The following is a 12,267-nucleotide window of genomic DNA, read 5'->3' on the forward strand; positions in this document are numbered from 1 at the left end:
CATCTTTATCTCGACGACGGAGTCCTTCTGAGGTTGTTGAACCAGCAAAAGAATTCCTTCGTTCGTTAATCAACAGGGGACGTTCAATTCTATTTGAATATCCCAAATCAGCAAAATTGATTTTAACAGATCCATCCATATATTGCTGGATGTAATCAAGATTAGAGGCATCGTTAACTACTCGAGAAGGTTTTGCAACACCTTCCAAAAGCCATTCGTTGGGGAGGTCAATCTCAGCCCATCGAATCATTTTTGGAGTTTTAATATGAGCATTCTGAGTAGAACTTTGAATCAACAGAGTTGACTCGCCTGGATTCTTAATTACAGCTCTAGGATCCAGATTTGTTTTCATCAATTTATAATAAATACGATAGATGATAGCAACAGAATGGCTACCTTTTTCCATATTATATCCTGATGTGAGAATATTCAGCGTTAGAGCTTTCAAAATATGAACATCAGTTAAAGAAAGAGACATATTGGGAAAAACATCAAAGTGGACAGGACCACCAAATAATGATGACTGAATCATGCCAATTATGATGGTTTTAATATATATATATATATATTTCAAATTTAGATTCTCTATTCTTTTTGGGAGGTTTTGAAAATTTAGGTTTATTAAATTTTCTTTTCTTGTGGCTATTGTAATATGGAGGGGGTGATTTCATGAAAGCTTTAGATTTCTTCCTTTGCGTTCTGGAGGGAGCAATAGGAGGTAATCCAAACTGTTCACATCCGAATTTTGTCTTGCCTAAACACCCCCCTGACGGTCGTGTTTTTCCAGAATTCTTTGTTCATACCTGTCCCCAGCACATGGCGCATATTATTATTACATTTGTGCAAAAACTAGTTTTGACATTATTTTGCATATATTTTATAAAAATTTTAACCATTCTGGTTCTGATTACTTTCCTTATGAATTTTTGCAGTGCCTAAATGGCCAGCAAAAAGGATAAAGAGAAAGTCGACTCCAAGGCTCTTAACTTTAAAATCAGAGTCTTCCCTTGCTTCTTCTTTGCCTATTTCTTCTGTTGCCATAACCAACAGATTTTCTCCATTCTTTCCTGATTCTCAGATGTCGTACTGAAGTACACTTGCCTCCTCTTATGATCCCTTTTCTGATAGATCAAAAAATCCCTTCATTAGGTATGATAAAACGTCTGCCTATATGACTCTCCCTTATTCTCAAAATTTATTCTTTGTCGAATTAAATCGTTCTTCCTCTTCTAAATCTGCCGGAGATATTGCCCTCTCCTACTTCCCTCCAAATTTTCACTGGATTCCTGAACATCCCCAGAAAAATTTGGCCTATTATTCTGCTGTCTTAAAACAAACTGATTTTGTCTCTTTCAAAGCTATTCCTGAAAGAAGTAATCCTCAGAAGATACTTTATCATAGTGTCTATTTCAAAAGGACTATCACTAAAAAGGAATGGGGTAATCATCCCTCTGTCGTAAAATCCCTTAACGGATTTTCTATCCCTTGCACTTATTATGACTATATCGATGCCTGGTTTAAATTCTTGCTTTATCAAATCTCGATTTTTTATCATTCTTGGTTTGTTAATTTTGACAAAAATTTCTCTGGTATCCTTCCTCTTTGGTTCTCCAGATGTGGAACCAATTTGGCCTTCTCCCTGATATTCTCCCTCTCCAACTAGTTGAAGCTTTTCAATTGTTCAAGAACAACTACAAAGTTGATTCTTATGGCTCTAAGTTTTCAACTATGCTTTATTTTGTCAAAAAATACAAAATTCCTTGGATTCTGAAATGGCAATATCACCTTTCAGATGATAAGATCCAACGACAGTGGTTTGTCAAATGGTGGGATAAATGCTCACTAGTTGATTCCATTGTTATCTCTGTCAAAGAAATGTCTCAAGCCCCCAAGGCTCATGCTTTGCCACTAACGGCTAAAACCCCACTCTTAATTACTCCCAGTATTTTCTCTTCCCCAAAAGAAGAACAGAAAATATCCCCTGTTTCTTCTCCCTCCAATTCATCTAGTTCTTCCAAGAAGAAATCTTCTTCAAAGAAGAAAGAGAAAATCAAAGCTCTCCTTGCTGCCCTTGAAGATGATTCTGACAACGACGATGAAGAAGAAAAATCTGCATCGTCCCAGAAGCCCCTTCAAGCTTCCCCATATTATGAAGACACACAAGACTACTATCCCTACCCAGGGATTGAAGATTTGTGAACTAATGGCCCCTTAACGGCTAAAATTCCTTGTTCTCAGTTTTGGCCCATAACGGCCTCGGATTTCCTAAGTGTTCCGACGAAAAAGAACTGCTACCATTATATTAACGGCTGGTTCTCAGTTCACTGTTCATAACAACAGAAAACTTTCCATTATTTAAAAGATCTTCAACGAATCACTGTTCATCACTGTTTGAAGTTACTGTGCAAAATCACTGTTCACTTTTACTATTCATTGTCACGGGGAACACTGTACAGGATTACTGTTCAGACGCACTATTCACTGTTTAAGATTTGTTTGCCGATACTACAGTGTCGACAGCTACTGTTCCGAATTGACTACTTTCACTGTTCCAGATTGGCGCTAAACGTGCCTCTACTGTTCACTTTTGACCGCATTAACGAGGCATCTGCTTTACTATTTGGTTCATGATTGTATTTTGTTTTTTTTTTAATGTAATTGGCCTATATAATGGGCTCCCCTCTCCCATTGTAAGGCTGAAGCAATTTACCAAAGACCAAGAGGAGAAGAACAAGACTATACTCAGGGGGTCAAGAGAGAGCAGGGTGTACATCAAGTAACAAAGAGATCGGAACTCTTAGGGCTTTGATACCAAATGGGAGCTCTCGTCCGACAAAGACTCGAGGGGCACGACGCCAGGTTGCTTATGCCTGACCAACCCGAACTCCAAGCGTGAGGGACGGCTTTCCCCGTCATGGCCCACACCCGTACCTACCAAAGCATCCGTGTCCTAGCACTTGAACGGACACGAACCTGCCGCAGGAGAGCCTCTCCGTACCCAACTGGAGAGTGAGAGGATCAGCAATCTATTTTGGCTCTGATACCAACAACGGAGGGAGAGGAAGCACAGTATGCATATAGATGCAAGGAGTAGGGGAGAGATGTACATGCAATAAGATAATTTAAAACAAAGCAGTAAAACCAGCCATGAATAGTTGTATAATCAAAATAAAGAACTGAAATTAAAGATAGTTAAGGAGTTTGATAAACAAAGCTTGATATAAGCTTAAATCGTTACAGATTAGATAAAGCTTACAAAAATACATGATAAAGCTTACTCAAGTAAGTGACAGAGAAGAAGAAATGATAAGAGTAGGCGAATGGCTAGAGAGCAAAGGAGCTTCAGAAGATGAAGGTCTCTGGTAAATTGCTTATGCCTTATAATGGGAGAGGGGAGCCCGTTATATAGGCCAATTACATAAAAAACAAAATACAATCATGAACCAAATAGTAAAGCAGATGCCTCGTTAATGCGGTCAAAAGTGAACAGTAGAAGCACGTTCAACGCCAATCTGGAACAATAGCTGTCGGCACTGTAGTGTCGGCAGACAAATTTTGAACAGTGAATAGTGCGTCTAAACAGTAATCTTGTACAGTGTCGTCCATGACAATGAACAGTAAAAGTGAACAGTGATTTTGCACAGCAACTTCAAATAGTGATGAACATTGATCCGTTGAAGATCTTTAGATAATTGCTGTTGTTATGAACAGTGAACTGAGAACCAGCTGTTAATGGAATGGTAGCAGTTCTTTTTCGTCAAAACTCTTGGGAATTCCAAGGCCGTTATGGGCCAAAACTGAGAACAGGGAAATTTAGCCGTTAAGGGGCCATTGGTTCACAAATCTTCAATCCCTGGGTAGGGTCTTCTCTGGGACGATGCAGATTTTTCTTCTTCTTCGTCATTGTCAGAATCATCTTCAAGGGCAGCAAGGAGAGCTTTGATTTTATCTTTCTTCTTTGAAGAAGATTTCTTCTTGAAAGAACTAGATGAATTGGAGGGAGAAGAAACAGGGGATATTTCCTTTTCTTCTTTTGGGGAAGAGAAAATACTAGGAGTAATTAAGAGTGGGGATTTAGCCGTTAGTGGCAAAGCATTAGCCTTGGGTGCTTGAGATATTTCTTTGACAGTGATAACAATGGAATCAACTAGTGAGCATTTATCCCACCATTTGACAAACCACTGTCGTTGGATCTTATCATCTGAAAGGTGATATTACCATTTCAGAATCCAAGGAATTTTGTATTTTTTGACAAAATAAAGCATAGTTGAAAACTTAGAGCCATAAGAATCAACTTTGTAGTAATTGGAAAGCTTCAACTAGTTGGAGAGGGAGAATATCAGGGAGAAGGCCAAATTGGTTCTACCATCTGGAGAACTAGAGAGGAAGGATACCAGAGAAATTTTTGTCAAAATTAACAAACCAAAAATGATCAAAAATCGAGGTTTGATAAAGCAAGAACTTAAACCAGGCATCGATATAGTCGATATAGTCATAATAAGTGCAAGGGATAGAAAATCCGTTAAGGGATTTTGCGACAGAGGGATGATTACCCCATTCCTTTTCAATGATAATCCTTTTGAAATAGACACTATGATAAAGTATTTCTTCTGGGGATTATTTCTATCAGGAATAGCTTTGAAAGAGATAGAATCGGTTTGTTTTAAGACAGCAGAATAATAGGCCAAATTTTTCTTGGGATGTTCAGGAAACCAGTGAAAATTTGGAGGGAAGTAGGAGAGGGGCAATATCTCCGGCAGATTTAGAAGAGGAAGAACGATTTAATTCGACAAAGAATAAATTCAGAGAATAAGGGAGAGTCATATAGGCAGACGTTTTATCATACCTAATGAAGGGATTTTTTGATCTATCAGAAAAGGGATCATAAGAGGAGGCAAGTGTACTTGAGTACGACATCTGAGAATCAGGATAGAAGGGAAATAATCTGTTGGTTATGGCAACAGAAGAAATAGGCAAAGAAGAAGCAAGGGAAGACTCTGATTTTAAAGTCAGAGCCTTGGAATCGACTTTCTCTTTATCCTTTTTGCTTGCCATTGTGGCACTGCAAAAATTCATAAGGAAACTAATTAGAACCAGAATAGTTAAAATTTTTATAAAATATATGCAAAATAATGTCAAAATAATTTTTTGCAAAAATGAAATAATAATATGCGCCATGTGTTGGGATAGGTATGAACAAAGAATTCTGGGAAAACACAACCGTTAGGGGGGTGTTTAAGCAAGATAAAATTCTTATGGGAATAGGGTCCTTATCCAACTTCTAGATCTGGGGACTGCCTAAACTTAATATCCAACCTATTAATATCAATTTCAAATTTTGAAGCAAAATGTATTTGAATATTAATACCAAATTTAACAGTTGAAACACCAATCTCGTCAACAGAGAATGGATAAAGCAAAGCAAGGAAAGGCATTCCAAGAATTACTCTTTCGCTCATATTTTTGACAAGAACAGTAGGAATATGAAAATGAATATTATCATAACGGACATAAGCATTATTCAATTCAAAATCAATGTGCAATTTGTTTCCACTTGCAGAGTCAAGTTTCTGCGTTGATTTTTCAAAATATTTGCTAGAAATAAATCCTTCTTGAATACAATTCAAATCAGAATCAATTAAAGCAAAAACATCAAAAGCATAATCAGGGGAAATGGTAATTTTGACTTTTGAATACCATCTGGGAGGAACAATTTTACTGATCATACTGACAATCTTAACTTCATTAGACAAAGATTTATGACTGGATTCAACCTCATCATCATGCTCAGTTGTTTCGTTATCAGAAACACTTCCTGGAAAACATTGGTTAAGATTTAAAAGCAAAAGTTTTTGTTGTAAATCTTTGTTTTCGATATTAACATTTTGCAAGGCAATTTGCAAGTTGACAATATCTTTCTTGATGATACTAATCTCATGTTGCAAGTCTGAGATAGTAACAACCTTGAATTTTTGTTTTGAAAATCATTTCAAGGTATCTTCAAGAGAGATTTTAGTGCCAACAGGTTTTTCAACATCTTTGGTCATGAGTTTCTTAAGTTTTTTAAGATACTCTTCTTTTAAATCAGGATTATCAATTTTTGAAATTAGGGTAAGAAGTAAATCTTCTTGTTCTTCTGATTTGGTCAGGACAGAATAAGTTTTTGGATTGCAGCAAGATTCAGTACAACCAAAATTGACACAATATTAGAGGCAGAGTGATAATCAGAATCAGAGGAAGATAGAAAATCATTATCAGAAGAATAATCAGAAAATGCATTGTTTTGAAAAATTCTAAAGATTTTTTGCTTATCATCGTCATTAAAAAATATAAGCAAAAAATCTTTAGAATTTTTCAAAACAATGCCTTTTCTGATTATTCTTCTGATAATGATTCTCTATCTTCCTCTGATTCTAATTATCACTCTGCCTCTGATATTTCTGTAAATTGTGTCAATTTTGGTTGTCCTGAATCTTGCTGCAATCCAAAAACTTGTTCTGTCCTGACCAAATCAAAAGAACAAGAAGATTGTCGATTTGAACCTGATTTTATCTTGAGGCCCCTTGATTGATGCGACGCTACATTGTGTAGACCTGTGTTGCACTGTTCAATATGGGTTTTTTGTACTTGTTTGTTAAATGTACTCATACGATTCTTATTTATAAAAATTAAAAAAAAAATACACAAATGGCATTAATTTTCTATATGCTGTTTGCAGAACTTTGATCAATCTCCACAACATAGATTATTGGATTAGAACTGCGAACTCATGGAATGCAGTTACATTACATTCCATCTATAAAACTTTCTGAGGCAAAGCAATACAGTTTAATACGCATGGGTGATGGGACATCTAAAAGAGCCCTTTTTTGTGCTTCTCTGACATTTTATGTCCATAATTATGTATGTCGCTGATAAAATATATGATATTAGAAGGACTTATTTTGCTACTGGCATATCTATTGCCTTGTTTGGAAAACCCTTGGGGGGTTTTTCAAAAGGGAAATTTTGTTTTAGGGTACCACTTTGAGTTAAGAGAGGATATTGCTATTTTTTTTTCTTTTTTTTAAGAACTGAATTTACAACTACATATTTCTGTTTACTGAACACAATCTAGGTGATCTGGACCCGCCTGGATAAGTTATTGGATTCTTAAATTGCCTTGTGAAATTGCCATACAGTTGCTGATGACAACTCAAAATATGATGGTCACCACCAGAAAAAGTTTAGTTCACAAACATGTAAGAATGTGCTTCCACATGCCTTTTATAGCCAAGTGGTATTTCTCCCACTTCAGAGGGGAGAGGCCTTCTTGTTCAACCAATATTTCTTTTCTTGGAGGGTGGGGAAGGGTGTTGATATGAGGAGAGTGATGCAGTGTGACGTAGTGGGTTGCAAAGACAAGCAACAAATAACTCAAAACTCTTCTCAACAACTAAGATTCTATCGAGGGGATAGAGGAAAATAGAAGAAAAACTCGGTATGAATTTCCTTATTGAAACTATTCAAATATATCAAAGCTCCATTTTAGGTTGTCTAACAAGTATTTATAAGCAACAAACTCCTAAACCTAGTAGAACTTTAAAATAAGTCGGTTTAACAAAACTTATACAACTCATTAGAAGAGGCTCACTTATTCGTCTGTACGTAGGAGTGTCAATGCAGGCGATTAGAAACCGCCCGCTAACAGCTAACCGCCTTTTTATATAATATATTTTTATAATTATAATTATAGTAATATTTATACTTATAATAACATAATCACTTATCATTAAATCACAATTTTTTTTTTTAGATAATTAAATCACAATTTGAGTATTAATATATTATCGCTATAATTTATATGATTATATCACATGATCAATTGATCATTAAATCATTTGATTATATAATAACAAATTATACATATATAATATGACATAACTCATAAGTATACCAATTCATACTAATACAACAATTAAGTATCTAGAGACTTAGTTCTAATGTATGTTACAAACTTATAAGTCTATATATGTTATAAATTATAATTATACATATATGCATATGAATAATATAAATGTATAAGATCAATACTCAATCATATGAATTTCAATGACAATTCAAATACTTTATTCCAGTTAACTCATAAGTATACAAATTCATACTAATATAACAATTAAGTATCTAGAGACTTAGTTCTAATCTATGTTATAAATTATAATTATACATATATGCATATGAATAATATAAATGTATAAGATCAATACTTAATCATATGAATTTCAATGACAATTAAAATACTTTATTCCAATTAATCAAATTATTAATGTACAATGATAATGTGATTCGTATAATATCAAATTAAGTAATTGGCATTAGATTCAATAATATGTTACTTATAATCACAATTGAAGTATTAATGTATTATCATTCTAATTTATATGATTATATAATAACAAATTATACATATATAATATGACATAAGTCATAAGTATACCAATTCATACTAATACAACAATTAAGTACCTAGAGACTTAGTTCCAATGTATGTTATAAACTTATAAGTCTACATATGTTATAAATTATAATTATACATATATGCATATGAATAATATAAATGTATAATATCAATACTTAATCATATGATTCAATGAAAATTCAAATACTTTATTCAAGTTAATCATATTATTAATGTATAATGATAATGTGATTCGTATAATATCAAATTAAGTAATTGACATTGGATTAAACAATGTGTCACTTATAAACACATTGTCATTATAATTGACAATGAAGTATTAATGTATTATCATTCTAATTTTAGTAACATTATCACTATAATTGATATGATTATATCACATGATGAATTGATCATTAAATCATATGATTATATAATAACAAATAATACATATGATCATATATAATATGACATATAATCATATATATCATATGTTTATTTGAACTTCTTTTATATGTTGTGTTGAATTTTATATATATATATATATATATATATATATATATATATATATATATATAGTGTTTGTGTGTGTGTGTTTTTTTTAAAAAAAAAAAAAAAAAGTTAACCGGTTATGATTTAATATTTAAGGAATTTTTTAAAAGTACAAGTAAATGTAAATTTGGGGTCAAATATTTTTTATTTTTCAATATGGGCTCTTTTATAGCAATTGGGCCTAAGAAGACACTAAAAATACAAAAAACAAATGAGGGAAAAAATGCTACAATAATTTTTTTAAAAAAAAAAAGCCCAAAAAAAGCTTAAAAAGCCAAATTTTGAAAAAGCGACTAGCGAGCAGTTATCTATTTCACTAGCCGCTAACCTAACCGCTAATTACCTAGCCGTTAGTGGTTGCAGTTAGTGAAATCTACTAACCGCTAAGGCAGTTACGGTTAGCGGTTATTGCAATAACTGCTAACCGTAACCGTATTGACACCCCTATCCGTACGAGCATAGAAAATAAAGAAAAATATGACATTTTATTCCTCGTTCAAACGAGCTTCGGACGAGATAGCAAACGAGAGCTACTGGAAGCCTTTGGGTTCATCTCGTCCAAACGGGACCTCAAACAAGGGCTTCTAGAAGTTTCTTGGGTTGACTCGTTTGCAATCTTGGTCAGACGAGATAGCAAACGAGCCCTTCTGGTTGCCTTGTTTGCAATTTTGTTCGAACGAGTTAGCACACGAGCCTTTTTGTGCTTCTCCTGCTGTATTCTACAATAGCTCGTTTGAATGAGCTTGTGATTTCGTTCTAACACACCTGTCTAGAACAGTCTTCTGGACACTTGAGTTTGCTCCCAACTTCCTCGTGAACTCCCATGCACCCCTCGATCTACATCAAGGGGAGAGCTCCCCTATTATGCAATTTTACCATACTAGAAATAGAAAAAAATGAGTAACAAAAAGAGAAAAGAGGGGACGTCTATTTTAATATTTACTTAAGTACTGAAATTTTACATGTTCTTAACAATAATACATAAAATAGAAAGAAATAGAATTATAAGTTTGCCAAGATACTGATATATCTTTCCACATTTCGTAGGCATTTGGCAACCAGAGCCTAGTGTTAGGTAGATATGAATTCTGCTATGCTTCCTACTTGATAATTTAGCTTTTGTGTTCTGTTGGCTGCCAAGAGATGACCCTCAAATCCTAGTTTGGTTTCCTCTATTTAAACAAAACTTAACATCTCTACTTGGATCTTGTATCAACCGACAGGTGCAGCTGAATTCCTCTCAGTAATTATGTTCAAGTCCTGGATGTCTAGGTGTTGCAGCTGGAATTCACTCTTGCAGGAGAGATTATTAACCATGTATAATCAATGTGCACAGCAATGTAAATGATGGTTATGATACAATTAACCAGTATCCAGGATGTTTTTTGGAATCGAGAGATGCATAGTAATAGCATTGGGTCATGCCGAATTGTATTTTGAAATTCCTTGTTAATTTATTCTTACAAGCCATAATGCAATCTGCAATGATTTTTTCAAACCCCATCAATGAATTGGATACGATGTTGATGATCAACGTGAAAGTATGTTTCAATCGAATAATTGATCCAAGATAAATACTTCCCAATGTGGGACTCGTCCTCCACAATCCAATTGGGCCTTGTGGGCCTCACCACCAATACTATGTAATTATGATGGGATGAGCACTTGGCAGACCTCCTCTTACGGCTGCTATAGTTCCACCACCCCAGCAAAACTAGACATGACCCACCACCACTGAAAACCGAATGAGACACATCAGTGGTGCCATTTTGTCATCAACAGCTTCAGCCACCACCTCCTGCTACCATTCATGAGGAGCATAGCCTCACGTCATATGATATAGAGCCATCAATGATTAGTTTCTTTTTCTCTTCTTCATTTTAAATATTCAACATTAAATTAGAGATATTTACAAGTGATCATATGTTTGTATGGTGCGAAATGAGTGAAAAAGTTATTTTTGTCATGACTGCCGTATCATGTGTTGGACCTGCCAACCTGAATACCTAGCCCATCGACCAATGGACCAAGATACAGCCACCTAGCTCCACACCGGATCCTATCTCTTTAGGCATCAACATTAGTCCCCGTGATCCCAAGAAGAAATGAGGGTTTGCAAGAGTCACGCAGCCTAAGGAACACCATGGCAGAACGACCTCCAACCAATGAGTGCTACACGAAGAGCGGCTATGACAAATTGATATCAAAAAGATGAACAACAGGTAAAAAAGGATCTTCGTTTCTTTCTCTCTATATACTATTCTCTGATATTATTCTCCTCGAATATACTAACTTAGAGATCAGAGCTATCTCCCGCCGGCCCACTCCAACCCGCTCTTTTGCTCATCTCTCACCTTTCTTTGCAAGTGCCTCAAACCACTAGTTCGCAACTGTTCTAACAATACAAAAATTGCATTTTTACGTTTTACCCACTATACAGATCATGTTTGCCCCGAAATACTCAGAAAACACCTACAATATCCCACACTACATTCAAGCACTTAAAAGACTCAAGAATTATTGTCTGCCACTAAATTAAACATGCCTATATTGCATCGAATCATCTCCTTACGAAGTATCTCCACAAATTCAATATTTAATCATCAACTAAAACGTAGTCATGGCCCGTGCACACCACTCATGTTGTGTATAAAAACATTATCCCAATATTAACATTATCCCAGAATTCTCTCTTCCTTTAAAATAATGATGTAAGTGGAAGCAAGGCAAAATCCTCTAGCATTTTTTGAGGCCATGGAAAAGAGCAAATCATTTTCAGGCTACTACTCCACCCCCTACACAGACATACGATCAGCTTTCGAGCTTGACAGGTCCAAGTCTTTCAGCTTCAATGGCGCAAATCGCAACAGAGATGCTGCTTTGGGGGCATCTGGGAATCCAGAGCTCAAGAGGAGGAAAAGGGTGGCATCCTACAACATGTACGCCATGGAAGGGAAGCTCAAATCTTCTTTCCGTAACAGCTTCAAGTGGATCAAGAGCAAGTTTAAAGATAACTTCGACGACGAGTGAAGAACATCAAATCATCATTTGTTCTCTTTCTCTTAATACATAAATAATTTGTCTCAAGAATGTTCTGTGATATCTAATCTGTTCATAAAGTTCATGGGAGAATCATTCTTACCTCTACTTGCAAGCAAACCCAAAACATATTTCCAAAATTTCGCAGATATAATGCAATATATATATATATATATATATATTGTTTCTGAATGAGTTTATTTTCTGCCAACATGATCTTCTCTTATTATTTTCCAGAA

General features: G+C 35.0%; 1 protein-coding gene and 1 long non-coding RNA gene across 2 annotated transcripts in view; both read left to right on the forward strand.

Annotated features, from left to right (window-relative positions):
- Positions 1-10,448, forward strand: part of LOC132165258 (uncharacterized) — a 31,109-nt gene extending 20,661 nt beyond the window's left edge. Inside the window, exon 3 of the long non-coding RNA XR_009438476.2 lies at positions 10,213-10,448. This is a non-coding gene — a long non-coding RNA (uncharacterized LOC132165258). The remainder of the gene's footprint in view (positions 1-10,212) is intronic.
- An 822-nt stretch (positions 10,449-11,270) lies between these two features.
- LOC148583143 (uncharacterized) lies at positions 11,271-12,176 on the forward strand. The gene has a single exon (XM_088511959.1). It carries the CDS (start codon positions 11,744-11,746, stop codon positions 12,017-12,019), a length of 276 nt encoding a protein of 91 aa, XP_088368085.1. The 5' UTR covers positions 11,271-11,743; the 3' UTR covers positions 12,020-12,176.
- Positions 12,177-12,267: the final 91 nt, after the last annotated feature.

This window comes from Corylus avellana, chromosome 11 (assembly GCF_965113065.1).
Source record: "Corylus avellana chromosome 11, dhCorAvel1.hap1.2, whole genome shotgun sequence".
NCBI lineage: Eukaryota > Viridiplantae > Streptophyta > Magnoliopsida > Fagales > Betulaceae > Corylus > Corylus avellana.